The 17,877-nt window shown below is 49.4% G+C and overlaps 1 protein-coding gene across 10 annotated transcripts in view; it reads left to right on the top strand.

Annotated features, from left to right (window-relative positions):
- The window catches only part of DCDC2C (doublecortin domain containing 2C), a 111,660-nt gene that overhangs the window by 73,995 nt on the left and 19,788 nt on the right, over window positions 1-17,877 (top strand). For 5 of the 10 annotated variants that reach the window (XM_042933752.1, XM_042933755.1, XM_042933754.1 and 2 more), the window contains one exon: window positions 10,676-11,130. In XM_042933752.1, the coding sequence (XP_042789686.1) occupies window positions 10,676-10,992 (317 nt within the window). In that variant the 3' untranslated portion in view covers window positions 10,993-11,130. Of the gene's footprint in view, window positions 1-10,675; window positions 11,131-17,877 lie in introns of those variants that run through there. The other 5 variants (XM_042933759.1, XM_042933756.1, XM_042933753.1 and 2 more) reach the window with 4 other exon arrangements.

Below are 17,877 nucleotides of genomic sequence, written 5' to 3'. Positions count from 1 at the left end.
TGCCCTGGAAAAATGAATCACGATGACTTATTTTTAAAGTTTCATTTCACTATCCTTGGGTAAAGCCAGGGGACTGACTTGCCTGAACCAGGCTGCTGTTTTATGACTTTGATCAGAGCGACACCGCGCAGCCCTCACAGCCCTTCCCATCTCCCCACCCCTCAGTGGGTCCTTCCCCGCTTTTCTCTCTTCCTGTGGGTGGCCAGCGGAGAAGCCCTCTGCTCCAGGAGCTGTTGCCAGTTATCTACCCCATAGTGTGAAGTTCAGTGGCGCCCAGCTTCCTTTGTGCTTGGAGGCCATCTTAGAACGAGCTGACTCTTGGGAAGGGGGTGGGAAGGAAGTGACGGGGCTCTGACGGTAAGGCCGAGCAGGCCTGTGAGGCCAGCCCTGGTCTGTAGGGGAGGATGCTAACCAAGCAGAAAATGATTCCACTGAATACACATCTTATTTGACCAAGGATAAGGAAGACTGAGAGAGAAGCAAGCGGTTGGCTTGGTGTTTGGCCCCTGATTTGGGCTTCCCCGTTTACCTGTCGGCGCGTCTACGTGCTTCTGTGCGGTCTGAGATGTTTGGTAGGCAGCAACTCCACGAGTGCCATGTCTTTCCATTCTGTACGTTATGAGTGCTGTTGCTTGAGAGGTTTCATTTTTTGGCACATTCATTTAGTGATGTCCTGTGATCTTTTACGCAAGTATGAAATGACGCTTAGTTCCACAACATGGTGCACAGGGGACTGAGCACCAGGCATTCGGAGGTAACTCCGGACCTGCTGTGTCAACTCAGATTGGCCCCAGGGGCCCCAGAAAGAGGCGGGTGGAATTGGTTAAGAGGAGGTGCTCCCTTTCGGTTGGGTTTGAGTCGGGCTGAACTGTGAAATCGGAGTGTGGTTCGGCTCCTTCTGACGGCTCTTCTCGGCTGACGAGCGTGTGCAGAGAAGCCGCCCCGTCCCTCCATGGTGCTGCCTGTGCTGAGGCTGCCTGGAGGGCCCGGGAGGGTGGCCGTGGGGACAGCTGCCATGGGGGACGAGAGCTCAGTGGTCCCTTGGGCTGTGCGGCGGGACTGACGTTCATTCACCGGGGGTTGCTTGAGTTTTGAACCCAGTCTTTGCCTTCAGACAGGACTAGGTCCAAGTAATCCTAGAGAAAAGTGTTCACTATACTTTTTTTCCTTAGATGCTTTCCTTACTGCTAAACCTAAGTTGATTCTGAGAATCTAAGACCCCTCCTTCTTGGGCTAGCAGAACTCGATTCCTGTCTGGTATTTGGTCGACAGTCATTCTTAGGAGATACTGTGGTTTGGGTCCAGACCACTGCAATAAAGCAAATACTCCACTAAAGTGAATTCTGCAATACAGCAAGTCAGATGAAGGTTTTGGTTTCCTACTGTGTGTAAAAGTTACGTCTACACCACACTGGGGCCTCTTAAGCGTGCCGTGGCGTTATGTCTAAAAAAAAAACCAGTGTAGATACTTCAAGAAATACTTTATTGCTAAAAATGCTATCCTCTGAGCTTTCAGTGAGTCATAACCACAGATCACCATCACACATGTGACAGTAACGAAAAAGTCTGAAATATTGAAAGAATTACCCAGATGTGATGCGGAGACATGGAGTGAGCCAGTGCTGTTGGAACAGTGATGTCACCAGACATGCTTGACTCAGAGTAGCCACAAACCCTCAATTTGAAAACAGACAAACGAACAACACCCCAGCGTCTGCAAAGTGCAATAAAGGAAAGTTGCAACAGTGACACGAGGCATGCCTGAATAGGAAGCCCCTCTCCGGTTTTGTAGGATACGTAACCTTAGCGGATTAAATGATCTTCCAAGTTCATAGAGATGTCTTGGTGTTCATAAAACAAGTTGAATTTGTATGGCGCCTTTCTCCATTAGCGATGGGAGACTGTGCCTTATACACAGGGGTGCAGGGAGAGGGGCCATTTCCCTGTCTTCCTGAGGGCCACGAAAACAGGGTGTCCTTCCTTCTGTTTGTTGACATCGCTTCTCCAAGATGATCTTGGAGAAGCGGTCATGGCATAGATTGAAACTGATAAGAGAACATTAATATGTAACGACCTAAAAATTATTTTTAAAATATTTGGGAATTGATAAGGAGAAGCAAAGTGTTAACCAGAGGAAGTGAGCATTCAGATGAACCTTAATCGCTTCGTCGGCCATGGGCGCAGGGGGAGGCGTGCCGGACGGAGCACGCTGGGGTCGGGCGCCCGCCCTGCCCCTGGTACCCGCGGCATCCGAGCGAGTAACTCAGACTCTTTGAACGTTATTTTGCTCATCTACGGAATCGAGGGCACGCGGCCCTGTTGTGATATTCAATGAGAAAAGTGACGTGAAGGTGTATCGAAAACTCTAAACTGTAAACAGACGTAGGGCAATTCTTCATTGTGCGCTCTCATCCCTGGGAGCTTCCCCGAGCTCTGTAGCTCTGCATGCATGTGTTGTGTGGAGGCACCTGCGTCTCCCGGCCTGGCCGAGGGGCCCCTTCCTGCTGCGACTCACCGTCATCGGGATCTTGACTTGGTTGCCAGCCGTCTCCGCACACCTGATTTCGACTGGTCCTTCGGGTGGCATCTTCCGGTCTCTGTGCACCAAGCGGATGCTCGGGATGAAACCCTTAATATCCCTGCGCGGTCCAGGAACGCATCTCCCCTGCCTGCACCGTATACTTTGCTTGAATTTCTTGGCAAATTTCACAGGAATAAGGCCTGTGGCATATGTGTCGTGGTTTCTTTCAAACGAGATGGTGACACGTATTCATCGGTAGGAAGAAAAGAATAAGTAGCTTACAACATGGCTGGAATTTAGTCTAGGAAGGGACCCGAAAGATCCAGTCTCCCCATTTCCCCTGCAATTTCTCTTCTGAGGAGGTTCCACTCCCGTCACCACCCGGGTCTTCTTTTTTAGCTGTGAAATAAAAGGTAAGGACGAAGTCCTTGGTTTTCAATCTTTGAAAGAAAACATGGGAAAATTTTAGAGTGGAGACATCTGGCAGGCAGCACCGGCCTGAGGGGTCAAGGTTAATACCACCAGTGATAAATAATGTACTAGATGTCTTGCTATGAGGCGGTGAGAAGGGCTCTGCTTCTCTCTAGCAGTGTAGTAGAATAGTAGTGTTCCTCCAAAGCCATGACTCCAGTCTATTCCTGATAAAACATCAGCTACACCAAACTGAGGGACATTCTACAGAATACCCAACCGGTGCTCTTCAAGAAAAGTGTCACGGTCATGGAAAATAAGGAAGGACCGAGAAGCTGTGACAGTTTGGAGGAGACTAGGAGACGTGGGGACTGACTGCAAGGTGCTATTGAGAACTGGATCCCGGGACAGCAAAGGGATATGAATGGAAACACTGGTGAATTCCAAATCAAGTCTGTAGTGAAGCAGCGTTGTCTTACTGTTGATTTTAGTTTTTATAAACGTACGTTGGTTGTGTAAGATGTTAACACCAGGTGAAGCTGGGTGAAGAGAGGATTGGAGCTCTGTCAGGATTGGAGAGTGAAGTTGACACGGGTCGTTACCCTGCGTGGGAAAGACGAGGCCCAAGGTGTGGTCTCAGGAGAAGGATAGAAAACAGGGTCGCTGGATGGGATGGGGCTATAGAGCTGAGAGGCCAACACTGGAAGGTGTGTCTCGAGTGGCCGCTGAGATCCCCAAGGACAGTGACGGGGGCTCTGTTAGGGGGAGAGAAGGGCTGCGGGCCGGGGGGGTCAGGAAGGGAGGGCCATGGCCACTCCAAGGAACATGGGTGGGAGGAAGAGTCTGATGACATGGGCTATGAAGAGGGAGGAGGAAGGGCTGAAGGTCTAGAAATGGCAGTGAGGAGCGAGGAGGACCCGTCCCCTCCTCCAAGCATGCGGGAGAGACAGCCGCCACCACCTGGGGACACTGCGGGGGAGACTGTGTCCTCAGGAGGGTATGACTTGGGTAATCTCTTCTGCGGGGCACTTTGAAGCTTCTGTACCTCTGAGCCAGCAAAATCCGCCTCTGGAAGTTTATCCCAAGGCTACAAAATCAGACAATTTCTTATTCCCCATTGCCACCCTTGGCGTGGATTACAACTTCTAACAGAGGGTGGCGGGTCTGTGACTTCAATTTATTTCCATTTTGGGGGGCTTTGCTCTGCTTTCCCAATTTTCTATCATAAGCACATTTGAATACTGAAAATTAAAATTATTTTAAGAGTAAAAATGTCTATATTGGCTGCAGGCGGGCTCATTAGGCTAACCTGTTTGTTATTCCGGGTCGCCAGGGGGAGACGCGTCCTTCAAGCCACTATCGGAGACGCCGTGAATTCAAACTATTTTTTGATTTAACTTGTAATTCCCTCTAAGGACTTGGAAAATGCCTTTGCTACTTTATTCGAAAACATTCCAGCCCACAGAGAAATCAGACGGCTAGGTAATCGTTACAGAATATGAAAGTTAAATGCTACCTGACTCTGGGCTTCTAACTTGTCGCGAGTGAATTATACCTTAAACCCAAACGCTGGATTTATTTTCACCAATTTGAGCCTGACATCTTAATTCACAACCAGCAGCTGCCGTGTATTCCGGCAGTCACTAGGCTAAGTGCAAGCGGACAGGAGTCTTCAAGGCAAGCGCTGACGACTCTACGCACGGCACACTCAAGTCACATTATGCAGTAAAGCAGACGAGTGATGGAGTTCTTTGTGGACGAAGGTGGGGGTCTTTGTGAACTCATCCAGCTGTCGTGGCGCGTCTGGTTCCCGGTGGTCTCTGACCGCCTGCGATGTCGTCGCAACCAGCCTTCTCCTGAAAGTCCTGGTTCTCGTTCACTCTCCTCTGCCCCGATTTTCAGACTCCCCAGCTGCTGCTGTTGGCAGTTTAATCTCTCCAATCAAATCTTGTAACAGCTTCTCGAATTTCTTCCTCCAGTGGCTGTCAGCAACCCCAGCTGCTCTTGTATATCTTTTTCATCCTGCTCGCCAAGATGTCAGGCCTTCAGTCTAGCTGTCTGGCCCCGGAGTTCAAGCTGACTGAAGCGCTTATTAGCAAAGGTATTTCTGTGTTACTCACGCCAGTGGAAACCTTGACACAGAGCTACACTTAGAAGCACGCATCTATAATGGAACAGATATTTTCATGCTACGTGCGTGAATCGGCAGAGACGGCACAAACCTCCCAATCCCCGAAGCCAACGCAAAATTGCCAGATAAGATGTTAAATGGGGCAGATCCGCAGAAGCTGGATTGCCTTCATTGACGTCGTACCGCGTGGATTAGCATGTTATACCTTGCAAGCGTTGACATAAGTCATACGTGTCTACTTTTAGCGTTTTTCATTTTAGACCGAGTGTTCTATTTTTATTGCTATTTACTCCTGGGGTTTTTGAAAAACAGCTGCTGTGTAAGTCGAGCTGGTTTACATTTTCTGGTTGTTCGGAGGGTGCACCCAACGCCTGCATTTTACGGTTTACTTGGTGTAACGGGAGAGACTCTGTTACCTCCTAAATCTCGTGTGGAGCCAGGGAAACACCACCTATGCCCCCGACTGCCCTCGATGAAACCATATGAGGAAACAGTTGAAGAGAAAAGAACGCCGTCACTAAAGGCCTTTTTTCCTCAGAGGAAGAAAAATAAGATCACAATTTTGCCAGTTGCCCTGCAATCTCAGAAACTACAATTTATGTAATGTTGGCATGACTTCCTGCCTAATAACGCACGATTATCCTTTTACTGAAATTGGCTCTAAATTCTCTCAAAGCCAGTCACCATGGGAATATTCCAGCAATTCTTTTAGCTCTTACATCTAAATCTCGTAATATGTAAACCCGTTGGTCCGTTGATTAATATCTGGATGTTTCTCTCTTTTTATCATCTCTCAGGACCCTCAGTGAGAATAAAAAAGTGGTTCCGTTTCCTGGTAAGAGAGTGAATTATCGATGATCGCTTACGGGGTGTGTATGACCCGTGCGGATGGCTGCTCTGGGCTCACTTTGTCCATTTGTGAGTTTTCCCTTTTGAAAATGTCCGAAGCAGGTCGCTTTATGCGTTGCCCCGGCCTGACCTGGCCGTCCACGGCCATCTGTTTACAGGCAGCCTTCCGCTTGGATTACGTGGCTGTGAACAAACGACTTACTCCTTCCTGACTAAGCAGGGACCCCTCTAAGCTGCATTTTACATGGCTCGGTTTCGAGGTGACTTGACAAGTGGAGGTTTGGACGTCACCATAGGGTGGCGCTGTCTGTCGGCTCACAGTTCGTGGAATTGCTTTAATATTTCACTGCGTACCCTCGTGATAGTTGGTAAGAAAAAAAAAAAAAAAAGTAGGGAAGAGAAAAAATAAAGCTCCTGAAACTTGTAACACGAAGTACGGGTTTCAGACAGGAGACTTCAGACCAATAAGTGAATACGTGCCCCTGAGTGACCCATTTGTAGCCGTTATTAGAGGTCTCTTGGATCGGGGGTTCAGTCCTGAAGGAAAATACAGCACGCGTATGTGACACTAGCAATATCCCACCGGCGATTGCACTTGAGAGGCAAGGAGAGCTCAGGGCGTTTTGAAATCACGTTTTATTATATATTAACATAATGCATATAGTATTTTATGTTACATTAATATTTAATGTAATTTTATATTACATTTTATGGTAATACATTACCCGTAAACATGCTTTGATATCTTCGTTCTATTTTTAACCTTGCACGTTCTAATTTTCTCTGCTTTTAGGATTGCCTTGTGTGCAGGGCTAGGGGATGGCTGGTGCATTCGTTCTTTATTGCCCTCTTTCATTTATCGAACATTTTCTGAGTACCTTCGGCCTGTGGGGTTGAGCTGGGTGCCGGAGAACAAAGAGGGGGAGGCAGCCTCTTGGCGACCAGTGGGGGCGGCGGACTGTGAGCGGGGATCGCACCCACCCGCAGGAGGGCGCCCGCGGGAGGACGCCGAGCTTCTGAGCCTGCATGGCTCCCGGGGTTTGCAAAGCGCGGCCGGCCCGGCGCCGGCCCTCGCCGCCTCTGCCTTTCCTTCGACACACAGTCGTGTGCGTCTTAGTCCCCCACCCCGCCTTTGCTGTTTAAACGTGCGTGTGATCACGGTGACTATCGTATCACGTATCCGTCGATTTTAACAGCTCCCTGTCTGCTTCCATTCGCTGGTCTCCATAATCCTACATTTTTAAGATTCAGACTTTTACCCCAATTTTTCAAGAAGGGAAGAACTGAAACCCAGAAAGGGGAAGGCGACTCGTCCAGTATTACTGTTGAGGTCGGGGGTGGGGGGGTGGGGGCTGCGGGGCAGGGCTCCCAGAGGAGCTGCCGGTTCTGCGCTGGGTACTTGCTGGGCGCCGAGGGTGCATGCGAGTGAGGCTCGGACTTGCTGTGCCCGAGAAGCTCACTGATACCGGGCTTGGGGGCGGATGCATAAGCGGAGGTTGTGTGGGTGCCGTGGGAGGCCCCTGAAGGAGAACACGGGCCTGTCTGGGCCGGGGAGGGGCTGCAGGGACTTCCAGGTGGTGCCGTGAAGGAGAGAGGGCGGCTCGGGTGGGGTGTGGACGGTCCGTGGGGAGCCGCCAAGCGGGCGCCGCGGAGAAGGGCCCGCAGGTGCCACGGGCGCAGCGGTGGCCGCACGCGGCAGGTGCGGGGGTCTGCGGTCCCCACAGGCGCGTGCGCGGCACCGGTGGGGGCGGGAGGCGCGTGTCCATTTCAGGTCGGTTTTAGGTCCTACCGGGTAGGCTGGGACCCGTGAGGGCGGAGTGTCGGGGACTTTACACAGAGATTCTCTCTGGATCGCGCGAAGTGTAGCGAGGCCTGGAGGCTCCCCTGGGTGTCTCCCCCCAGCGGTGACGCGGGGGCCTCGGTTTGGGCGCGTCACCGTCCCCCACAGGTGACGGTGGGGTTTGCGCGGGGAGGAGGCGGGGAGGAGGCTGCCTCAGGCCGTCGCCTCCTCAGCCCAGAGCGGCGGGCATCTCGTCTCACGGCCCTTTGGTCAGAATGGGCGTCTGGCCCCGCGTGGAGGCTGCGGTCTGGAGGGGTCTTTGGTGGCTCCGCCCCAGGGATGGGGGAGGGGAGCCGGCCTGGCGGCCCCTGGCATCACCGCCACAGCCTGATGTGTCATTCTGAGGGTCTGGGGCTTCGTGTGCCAGAGCAGGTGGGTGACATCATCGCATTGATGTTTAAGATAATGATGTGGCCATCAGGGGAGAAGGGCAAGGTGACAGTGTTACCTTCATTCACAATATTCTGTGGTGGAGGCCCGGACGGGACTGGGCCGCAGGGAAGGGACAGCGTCCCGGGAGGTGACGGAGGCCTGGAGGGGACTGGGCCGCAGGGAAGGGACAGCGTCCCGGGAGGTGACGAGGCCTGGATGGAACTGGGCCGCAGGGAAGGGACAGCATCCCGGGAGGTGACGGGGGCCCGGACGGGACTGGGCCGCAGGGAAGGGACAGCATTCCGGGAGGTGACGGGGGCCCGGACAGGACTGGGCCGCAGGGAAGGGACAGCGTCCCGGGAGGTGACGGGGGCCTGGACCGCAGAGAAGGGACAGCGTCCCGGGAGGTGACGGAGGCCTGGATGGAACTGGGCCGCAGGGAAGGGACAGCGTCCCGGGAGGTGACGGGGGCCTGGACCGCAGAGAAGGGACAGCGTCCCGGGAGGTGACGGAGGCCTGGATGGACCTGGGCCGCAGGGAAGGGACAGCGTCCCGGGAGGTGACGGGGGCCCGGACGGGACTGGGCCGCAGGGAAGGGACAGCGTCCCGGGAGGTGACAGGGGCCCGGACCGCAGAGAAGGGACAGCGTCCCGGGAGGTGATGGAGGCCTGGATGGAACTGGGCCGCAGGGAAGGGACAGCGTCCCGGGAGGTGACGGGGGCCCGGACGGGACTGGGCCACAGAGAAGGGACAGTGTCCCGGGAGGTGACGGAGGCCCGGACGGGACTGGGCCGCAGGGAAGGGACAGCATCCCGGGAGGTGATGGAGGCCCGGACGGTACTGGGCCGCAGGGAAAGGACAGCGTCCCGGGAGGTGACGGGGGCCCGGACAGGACTGGGCCGCAGAGAAGGGACAGCATCCCGGGAGGTGACAGAGGCCCGGACGGGACTGGGCCACAGGGAAGGGACAGCGTCCCGGGAGGTGATGGGGGCCCGGACGGGACTGGGCCGCAGAGAAGGGACAGCGTCCCGGGAGGTGACGGAGGCCTGGATGGAATTGGGCCGCAGGGAAGGGACAGCATCCCGGGAGGTGACGGGGGCCCGGACGGGACTGGGCCGCAGGGAAGGGACAGTGTCCCAGGAGGTGACGGGGGCCTGGACCGCAGAGAAGGGACAGCGTCCCGGGAGGTGACGGAGGCCTGGATGGACCTGGGCCGCAGGGAAGGGACAGCGTCCCGGGAGGTGACGGGGGCCCGGACGGGACTGGGCCGCAGAGAAGGGACAGTGTCCCGGGAGGTGACGGAGGCCCGGACGGGACTGGGCCGCAGGGAAGGGACAGTGTCCCAGGAGGTGATGGAGGCCCGGACGGTACTGGGCCGCAGGGAAGGGACAGCGTCCCGGGAGGTGACGGGGGCCCGGACAGGACTGGGCCGCAGAGAAGGGACAGCATCCCGGGAGGTGACAGAGGCCTGGACGGGACTGGGCCACAGGGAAGGGACAGCATCCCGGGAGGTGACGGGGGCCTGGACGGGACTGGGCCGCAGAGAAGGGACAGCGTCCCGGGAGGTGATGGGGGGCTGGACCGCAGAGAAGGGACAGCGTCCCGGGAGGTGATGGAGGCCTGGACGGAACTGGGCCGCAGGGAACGGACAGCGTCCTGGGAGGTGACAGGGGCCCCGACGGGACTGGGCCGTAGGGAAGGGACTTTGCAGGAAGATTTGTGAATTTGACCATATTGACCAAACTTGGCCACAGGTTGGATATGAGGGGCAAGGGTGAAGTTGGAGGTTCTGGGCTGGGGCCTGGGTCTTGCTTCCGTGAAGGAGAGAAAGAACAGGTTTTGGGGGAAGGCAACAGGTAAGCACGTCCGCTGACACACCTGCCTTCTCGGAGGTTCCGGGAGGCCTCTCGCTGAAGACGCCATTCCGCAGGTACAGCAGTGGTGTTTGCAGTGTGCAGGAGCAGCGTTGATTCCCTTTGCCCAATGGCACGTTTCGCCGTAGGAACAGATGGTACCATCACCGACGAATGTGGTTTGGCAAGTGACAGATTCCCAAGTACCTCATAATCTTCCTGCTTCCATAGGTTGTTTTCATGTGTTGGTGCCTCTTCTGGAGAAAGACAGTGGTTTTGGATTCTCCTGCACTCTGATTCGTCCTTTCTGATTTTACTAAAAGTGCCTTTTTTATGTTAGTGAAAACACAAGAGTCTTTCCGTGGTTTATCAATTTTTAAACAACTGGTGGATTACATCTAGTTAATTAATATTAGCACATCATTTATACTGGCTTCTCTTGACCTCCGATTCTAGCACATCCTACCTATTTTATGCTTATTTAAGATTCTATTTCCAAGTGAGAATAAAAGTGATAATGTACGTAAAGCACCTTGGACGTGTAATAGCCCATGTGAGAATTATTTTTATTAATATTATCACTATCGATATGAAATTGATGATATAGTAGCTATGTTTGTTATTTTATGATTTATTTCACTTGATTTAGATGGCTACTACGTTTATTGGTGATTTTGTTTTATTTTTGTTTACTGGAGAAAAAGAACCATATGACCTTCTAGAGGGAAAAAACACACCTGTACTACGAGAAACCCCAGTGAAAATAGAAGACCAAAAACAACCACCAACGGGACAGCGATCACGAGAAGAATCATCATCAGGACAATCAGAAGAAAAGCCTGAAGAACAAGAATTGCTCGAACAGCCATCCTGGGGGCAGCCATCCCAAGAACAGACACCCGACACACGAGAACCATCTGAACAGTCATCCTTGACACAATCATCCCAAGAACAGATACCCGACAAACGAGAAGCATCGTACCTGAACAGCCATCGTTGGGGCAAAAATAGATGACGCACGGAGGAAAAACTGAACAAATGCCATGAAAACAACTTATCAGCCATGTTGTAAAGAATAACAGTCAGAAGCTAGAAAGGATCGTATGGCAAATGAAAAGAAAATTAGACATTTATTTCACGGTATGCTAAAGAGGTATGCTAGTACAATATTAAAATTGTGCATTTCATATTTTGGTGGTCAAAGTTTAAAAAAACGATGAAGACTAAATTCATCTGGAGTTCCTTCCCCTGTTCCCTGAATTTTAGTAAAACTGGGAGGGGAGGGAAGTGATTAGTGAGACGTAATGTGTATCACCACCTGGCTCACACCTTCATTTCTTAGAGCATCGGTCCATATCTAGTGTTCCGGGTGACTCAGTTGCCCTGAAAATGACACATATTTATTTACACAGTTATCTATGGTTAATTTTTTTCTGTTTAACAGTGAATTAGGGTATCGTATAATAATTGCACATATATATACACGCACAAACATATACATCACACACACACAAATGCTTTATATGGCAGAAATTGATAGTAGAACCCATGGAATGGTAAATTTTTGGTGATTAAGAGAATGGGTTCTCAAGTCAGATAATACAAGTTTGGCCTCTCCACTCATTAAGTGTGTGAACTATGTCTGTGCCTCAGTTTACTCCTCCATAAATTGAGGCTAATTATAATACCGAATTCATAAGTTTTTGGGATATTTTAAAGCAATAACACTTATTTTTAAGGTTTATTTATTTTGGGGGGGGTAGGGGCAGAGAGGGGGAGAGAGTGCACGCAAGCAGGGGAGGGGCAGGGAGAAGGGGAGAGAGAGAAGCCCAAGCAGGCTCCACGCTATTAGCTCGGAGCCTGATGTGGGGCTCGATCCCACGAACTGTGAGATCATGACCTGAGCCAAAATCAAGAGTTAGACGCCCAATTGACTGAGCCACCCAGGTGCCCCTAAAGCAATAATACTTATTCTAAGGTACTTAGAACAATGCTGGACACACTAAAATATGTTATTACTGTTATTTCATTTTGGTTGTTTTTCTGTTTGTTATTTTATTTCCTTAACGTTTATTTTTGAGACAGAGGGAGACAGAGTGTGAGTGGGGGAGGGGCAGAGAGAGAGGGAGACACAGAATCCAAAACAGCTCCAGGCTCTGAGCCATCAGCACAGAGCCTGATGCGGGGCTCAAACCCACGAACTGTGAGATCATGACCCGAGCCGAAGTTGGACGCTCAACCGAACAAGCCATCCAGGCGCCCCTCTGTTTGTTATTAAGTGAGAGAAGACAAGCAGATCATTCCGCTCAGGTTCTCTGCTAAGATCATTATTGTATTTGAGCTTCTTACCTGCCAGAACCAACATGGAAGCAAGGATTTTCAGACTGTCAGGGTCCAGGTAGAAATCAAACCTGTGCTGCACCGCTGGTTAGTCACAGAGTGCTGACGTGTGGAAGGAGAAAGGAAAGCCATTGTGTCGCCATCATTATGGATTTTTTGGTTTGTTGTTGGACTTGACTGTAGCATTTACGACTCCTTAAGGAGGGAATTGGGGTCAAATGGAAACCATCTCCGTCTCATCTTTAGCTTTTTTTGGCTAATGAGTTTCTGGTGGAGAGCCGTGGGTGTTGATGTCGCTCCATGCGTCGTCCCCGTTTTGGTGCTTGAGAAAGAACGTTACAACAGCATTCTCTGCTCCTTTTTGCCTGGGGTCTCTGTCCGCTGTCCTGGTGTGTGTCGTCGCGTGAAGAGGGTGCAGTGGTTGAGAACCGCCGGTCTGGTCTAGGTGCCACCTGCGTTGACCGTATGCTCTTGAACATTTACGTGTCATTTCCAAGCATGAGCTGTTTTCGGTGAACTGAGAATGTTGGAGCTGCGGGCACCCCCAGAGGTGGTGGAGGGCACAGCAGACGTCGTGGGTCACCATGGGGGTCGGAGGCCGCCAGGGTCCCGTGTGACTGTACGTTTCGGTGGCAGGGGCAGGGCTCAGACTCACGTGCTTCTTTCCTTTCTTCCCCCCCCAAATTTAGTTCTAAATCCACTGTAATACTCAACCTTATTGAGTAAGTGTGTGAAGCACATGAAACGAGGCTCTCTGAAATTCCTAGTACTATCCTGGCATAATATGGATTCGTTTTATTTTCGCGGATACGTGGATACTGCTTCATCCAATGATGTTCATATTTTGGGCCTAGTTTTAGGGGAGGACCTCCCCCAGGGGGGTCCTTCGGAGAGTTGTTCAGTATTAAAATCGAACGAGAATGCAGACCCAAACAATACCATGGTGTCTTAGTACATGTGAAGACGTGGGGCCGAGGCTGGAATGGGAGATGATGGATGAAGGGTTATTTTATTTTATAGTATTTTATTTATTTTATTTTTAATTTTAATTCCAGTGCAGTCAACATACAGTGCTGTATTAGTTTCAGGGGTACGAAATAGTGATTCAACACTTCCGTGCCTTACTCAGTGCTCATCCTGAGATGCGTTCTCTTCCTCCCCGTCACTTGTTTCCCCAACCCCCTGCCCCACCGGTGACCATGGGTGTGTTCTCTAGAGTTCAGAGTCTGTGTCTTGGTTTGTTTCTTTCTTCCCCCTTTTTGTTCATTTATTTTGTTTCTTAAATTCCACTTATGAGTGAAATCATGTGATATGTGTCTTTTTCTGACTGGCTTATTTCACTTAGCATTATACCCTCTAGATTTACCCATGTTGTTGCAGATGGCAAAATTTCATTTTATGTATTTATTTGTGTATTTATTTTTTACTTTATTTAATTTTATTTTTAAAAAAATATTTATTATTGAGAGACAGAGAGACACAGAGTGTGAGCAGAGGAGGGGTAGAGAGAGGAGAAGACACAGAATCTGAAGCAGGCTCCAGACTCCGAGCTGTCAGCACAGAGCCCGATGTGGGGTTCGAACTCACAAACTGTGAGATCATGACCTGAGCCAAAGTCGGTCGCCTAACCAACTGAGCCACCCAGGTGCGCCCCCCCCCTTTTTTTTTTTTTTTTTTACTTTAGAGAGAGAGAGTGTGAGTGTGGGAGAGGGGCAGAGGGAGAGAGAAAGAGAATCTCAAGCAGACCCCATGTCCAGGCAGAGCCTGATGCGAGGCTTGATCTCACGATTGTGAGATCATGACTTGAGTTGAAATCAAGAGTCGGATGCTCAACCAACTGAGCCCCCCAGCTGCCCCAAGATCTCCTTCGTATGGTTGAGTAACTTCTTCTTTATCCATCCATCAGTCAATGGACACTTAGACTGTTTCCATATCTTGGCTGTTGTAAATCATGCTGCTATGAACATCAGGGTATGTGTATCCCTTCAAATTAGTGTTCTTGCATTCTTTGGGAAATACCCAGTAGTGCCATTGTTGGATCATAGGTAGCTCACTTTTAACTTTTTGAGGAGCCTCCATACTGTTTTCCACAGGGGCTGCACCAGTCTGCATTCCCACCAACAGTGCATGAGCGTTCCTGTTCCTCCACACCCTCGCCAGCGTCTGTTGTTTCTTGTGTTGTTGATTCCGGTCATTCTGACAGGCCTCAGTGAGGTGATATCTCATTGCAGTTTTGATTTGCCTTTCAGGAGAGGGCTGCTTTACATCAACAGCTGGACTAATGAGATATGAGATGACCAGTGAAATAATTTCAAAATAAATTTTCAAGGCTGTTTCTGTAGCCGTACCTGCCTGGGAGCAAACTGCTGTCTGGATGCTCTGGGATATTTTCTTTTCTTTTCTTTTTTTTAATATATGAAATTTATTGTCAGATTGGTTTCCATACGACACCCAGTGCTCATCCCAAAAGATGCCCTCTTCGATACCCATCACCCACCACCCCCCTCCCACCCCCCATCAGCCCTCAGTTTGTTCTCATTTTTTAAGAGTTTCTTATCATTTGGCTCTCTCCCACTAGAACCTCTTTTTTTTTTTTCCCTTCTCTCCCCCCATGGGTTTCTGTTAAGTTTCTCAGGATCCACATAAGAGTGAAACCATATGGTATCTGTCTTTGTCTGTATGGCTCATTTCACTTAGCATAACACTGTCCAGTTCCATCCACGTTGCTACAAAGGGCCATATTTCATTCTTTCTCATTGCCACATAGTACTCCATTGTGTATATAAACCACAATTTCTTTATCCATTCATCAGTTGATGGACATTTAGGCTCTTTCCATACTTTGGCTATGGTTGAAAGTGCTGCTATAAACATTGGGGTGCAAGTGCCCCTCTGCATCGGCACTCCTGTATCCCTTGGGTAAATTCCTAGCAGTGCTACTGCTGGGTCATAGGGTAGGTCTATTTTTAATTTTTTGAAGAACCTGCACACTGTTTTCCAGAGCAGCTGCACCAGTTTGCATTCCCACCAACAGTGCAAGAGTGTCTCTGGGATATTTTCATGCAATACTGTAGATTCTCAACATGCCACAGGCTGCCATCTAGAAAAGCACCCAGAACATGCAGTAAAATGATAACAGTTTTGGGAAGTTCTCTTTTAATCTGTTTTTCATTTTATTTTTTTTAATCTTTATTTTTGAGAGAGTGAGAGAGACAGAGTGAGAGGAGGGGAGGAGCAGAGAGAGAGGGAGACACAGAATTCGAAGCAGGCTCCAGGCTCTGAGTTGTCAGCACAGAGCCCAACAGGGGGCTCAAACCCACGAACCATCAGATTGTGACCTGAGCTGAAGTTGGACACTTAACTGACTGAGCCACCCAGGTGCCCCATAATCTTTTTTTTTTTTTTTTTTTATGTCTTTCAGATGGCCTGGGAGTAGAAACCAATAAATTAAAAAAAAATCACTTTTCTATCTACCTGACATCAATATTCCTTCAATCATAGTGTTTCCATCTTGCATATGGACATTTTAACAGTGAGAACACCATGTCTGGGGGAAACAAACCCATGCACGGTGTCTTCTCAAAAGCTAAAGATGAGGGTTTTCCAAAGGATCCCATAGTGTTCTAAGTCCTTTTCTTGGTGGCATTTCTTTTTAGTAAACATTTGAAAGAATGACATGTAGTTCTTCGTAATTAAGCCTCACAAAGATCATTTGGAAAATCGGAGGAATTTGGAATCACCCGTGCGCATAGCCCCTTGTTTGTTTTCCTTGGAATGTGTTTTGGAAGATACTGGTTCATTATTGGAAGGTGTTGTTCTCCCCAAGAGGGATCTAGAACCTCTGCTATATGAAGTTCTAAGTATGAAAATATTTTACCCTCTGAATGATCAGTTCAAAAGGAAAACATGTCCAAGGTTAGCTGGGAAAAGGATTTTCCTAGTTTACTTACGTATTTTCACAAAGACAAAAGCGATAGTCATACAACTAAGTGCAAAGATTTGAGTTTTCTTCAGCAAAGATTTTAATGTTAGCAAAGAGCACTTATCTCTCTTCCGTTTGCATTCTAGTCCTAGTTGAAGAAGCTGTAGGCTGTTTGCCTTTACATCTGGGTGAAAAAAAAAAAAAAGAAATAATGTGCTATTTACAAGGCGAAATTTTCACAGGAGAGACTTCAGTGTCATTTGGCGGGCACGGAACACTGTCACGTTCAAACCTGAAAGGTATTTACTGTTACAACTATGGTTAAACTATGACGACCATCGACAATAGACTCAATAGTTTCATCTTATTATATTTTTACCAATGCTTCAAAATGTTTCGGAAATTGGTCTGCATTCAAGTTTTTTTATTTATTTATTTTTTAACGTTTATTTATTTTTGAGACAGAGAGCGACAGAGCATGAACAGGGGAGGGGCAGAGAGAGAGGGAGACACAGAATCCGAAACAGGCTCCAGGCTCTGAGCCGTTGGCACAGAGCCCGACGCGGGGCTCGAACTCACGGATCGCGGGATCGTGACCTGAGCGGAAGTCGGACGCTTAACCGACCGAGCCACCCAGGCGCCCCTCAAGTTTATTTTTATTTAACTTCAAACATCATTTGACTTGTTTCATCAGATGATTGAACATCATTGAACATCATCAAATTGTTCACCTGATGATTGAACATCATCAGATTGTTCAAAACTCATACTGCCCTTTGAAAACAGCCAGACTTTATGTACTGTACGGGCCCATTTTCAGAATTTTCAAAGAATTCTCATCGTTTGTAATTCCATTTTCATACGTTCTAAATCAAACTAGTCTTTTATAAAAAGTTGAATACGAACTTTTTTTTTCCCCCTGTAGAGTAATTTTCTTTGTTGGAGTTTCTCGGGGTCGCTGTGTCGATTCTCAAAACCACAGGTTGAAATCTGTCCCCGGAGCACACCTAGGGGGCTTAGGGTCTCTCGCGCTTGGAAACATACGAAGACTTTCAGGGATGTTTCTGCAAATTTAAAATGTATTAAAACCCATTTGCTTCTCTGCTAATTAGGTAATACTATCTGTTTCTGTGTTTGTTCAGAGAAAGTAGGGCAGATTTGGGCTCTGTTTTCTGTATTCCTTTTCTAGTCTGCCTAAGAAACACTGACCAACCAAACCTACAGGCAACTAGCTTTCTTCAGAGCTGCAGAAATACCAACAGAAACATTAACACACATTTCCACCCCACCCCCCACCCCCGCCTTCCACCCAAGCATCTTGTCTGTTGTTTTCTTCAATTTAACGACTGTCTCTGCAAAATGTATCGACCTAAAAGACCCACTACCACCATTTCACTGGCGGATCTCCTCAGAGTGGTTGAGACTCCACATGGGACCCGCGGTTGGTGAGTCATAACCCATGTCGGCTCTTGGGGTTGATGCTTCGGCATTAGGAATATTTTGCACGTTTTTTCCTTTGAATCATTTCTCTTCTATTGGTGTTTCTTTTCGTGGAGGGACAGTTTAAAACGTGGGGGATCTTATTACCACGCTGAGCCCCTGCCACCATCAAAAAGACTTCCTCCAGAATGAAGCTAC

The sequence above is a fragment of the Panthera leo genome, chromosome A3 (genome assembly GCF_018350215.1).
Source record: "Panthera leo isolate Ple1 chromosome A3, P.leo_Ple1_pat1.1, whole genome shotgun sequence".
Lineage (NCBI taxonomy): Eukaryota > Metazoa > Chordata > Mammalia > Carnivora > Felidae > Panthera > Panthera leo.
This window is presented reverse-complemented; position numbering and strand designations above follow the sequence as displayed.